General features: G+C 47.1%; 1 protein-coding gene across 1 annotated transcript in view; it reads right to left on the minus strand.

The window, feature by feature from the left end:
- Nucleotides 1–446, minus strand: part of LOC110026252 (probable isoaspartyl peptidase/L-asparaginase 2) — a 2638-nt gene extending 2192 nt beyond the window's left edge. Inside the window, exon 1 of the mRNA XM_020727124.1 lies at nucleotides 385–446. Within this exon, the coding sequence (XP_020582783.1) occupies nucleotides 385–405 (21 nt within the window). The 5' untranslated portion in view covers nucleotides 406–446. The remainder of the gene's footprint in view (nucleotides 1–384) is intronic.
- Nucleotides 447–1039: the final 593 nt, after the last annotated feature.

Raw genomic sequence — 1039 nt, forward strand, 5'->3', positions numbered from 1 at the left:
TTCCCTTACCTGCTCGACGGCACACTCCTCGGCGCCATGAATGGCCTGGCAAGAGTGCGGTGAGAAGTCCATAACCCGGCGAGCGAGCGTAATGGGATTTTTAACGGTCGTGATTCCCGACACGGCCCCGCATCGTCGATCACGACCGTCCATTATACTCGCCTCCATTTCCACCGTCCCTCGGGCAGTCAGGGCCGACCCGCGGCCCGAATTGAAGAACGGGTCCGTCTCCAATTCCCTCACCACCATTTCAACCACGTCGACGGCCGCTGCTCCGGCGCTCAGCGCCGCAGCGCCTATCTCAAGGCACCGAGCCAAAATACGCTTCGCCGCCGCCTGACGTTCCTCCGGCAATCTCGGGTCGACGCCGGCGCCGCCGTGTACCACTATAGCCCAGCCACCCATTCCTTCTTTTGTGATTGGATGGCTGAGATTTGCTGTTGCTGGGAGAAAGATGAACTTCGAATTTATAGAAGGGGGGAATATTCCCGGACGTGAGGAAGGTTCGTGAAATGGAATTTTGGGGAGGGGTTGGAGTCCGGGGGGAGATTCAGCTGTGCTGTGGAGGCCACGTGTGAATAAATCTTATAAAAGCTATTGCCGTGGGGAAATGTGTAACATTTTGGTTCTGCAGCGTTGGATTTTGTGTAAGATTCGTGCAGGATTAGTGGCATTTCTGAACACGAATCGTGATGCAGAATTAATGGATGCTGACGAGTGATATTATTAGTGCGGCCATTGAGAGTTGGTTTGCAAGTGGGTGTGCGGGAATCTGGACTGGAATCTGCCTGTCGATTCCGGAACCTTGCAAGCTTTTTCCGGTGATGATTTTAATATTAATAATATATATTATCTATTAGAATTTGTAGAAATTTATTCAGTAAAATATGTAGATTATATCAATGATATACTTTTTTAGATCTAGTTATATAATATTTTAGTTATATTATTTTTATGAATTAATAATAATGCTATTCTCTATACAATTTAATTATACGTGTAAATATTGAGGTGCCATGAACATCCTTATTTGGGAATT

Source organism: Phalaenopsis equestris, unplaced genomic scaffold, assembly GCF_001263595.1.
Source record: "Phalaenopsis equestris unplaced genomic scaffold, ASM126359v1 Scaffold000359, whole genome shotgun sequence".
Lineage (NCBI taxonomy): Eukaryota > Viridiplantae > Streptophyta > Magnoliopsida > Asparagales > Orchidaceae > Phalaenopsis > Phalaenopsis equestris.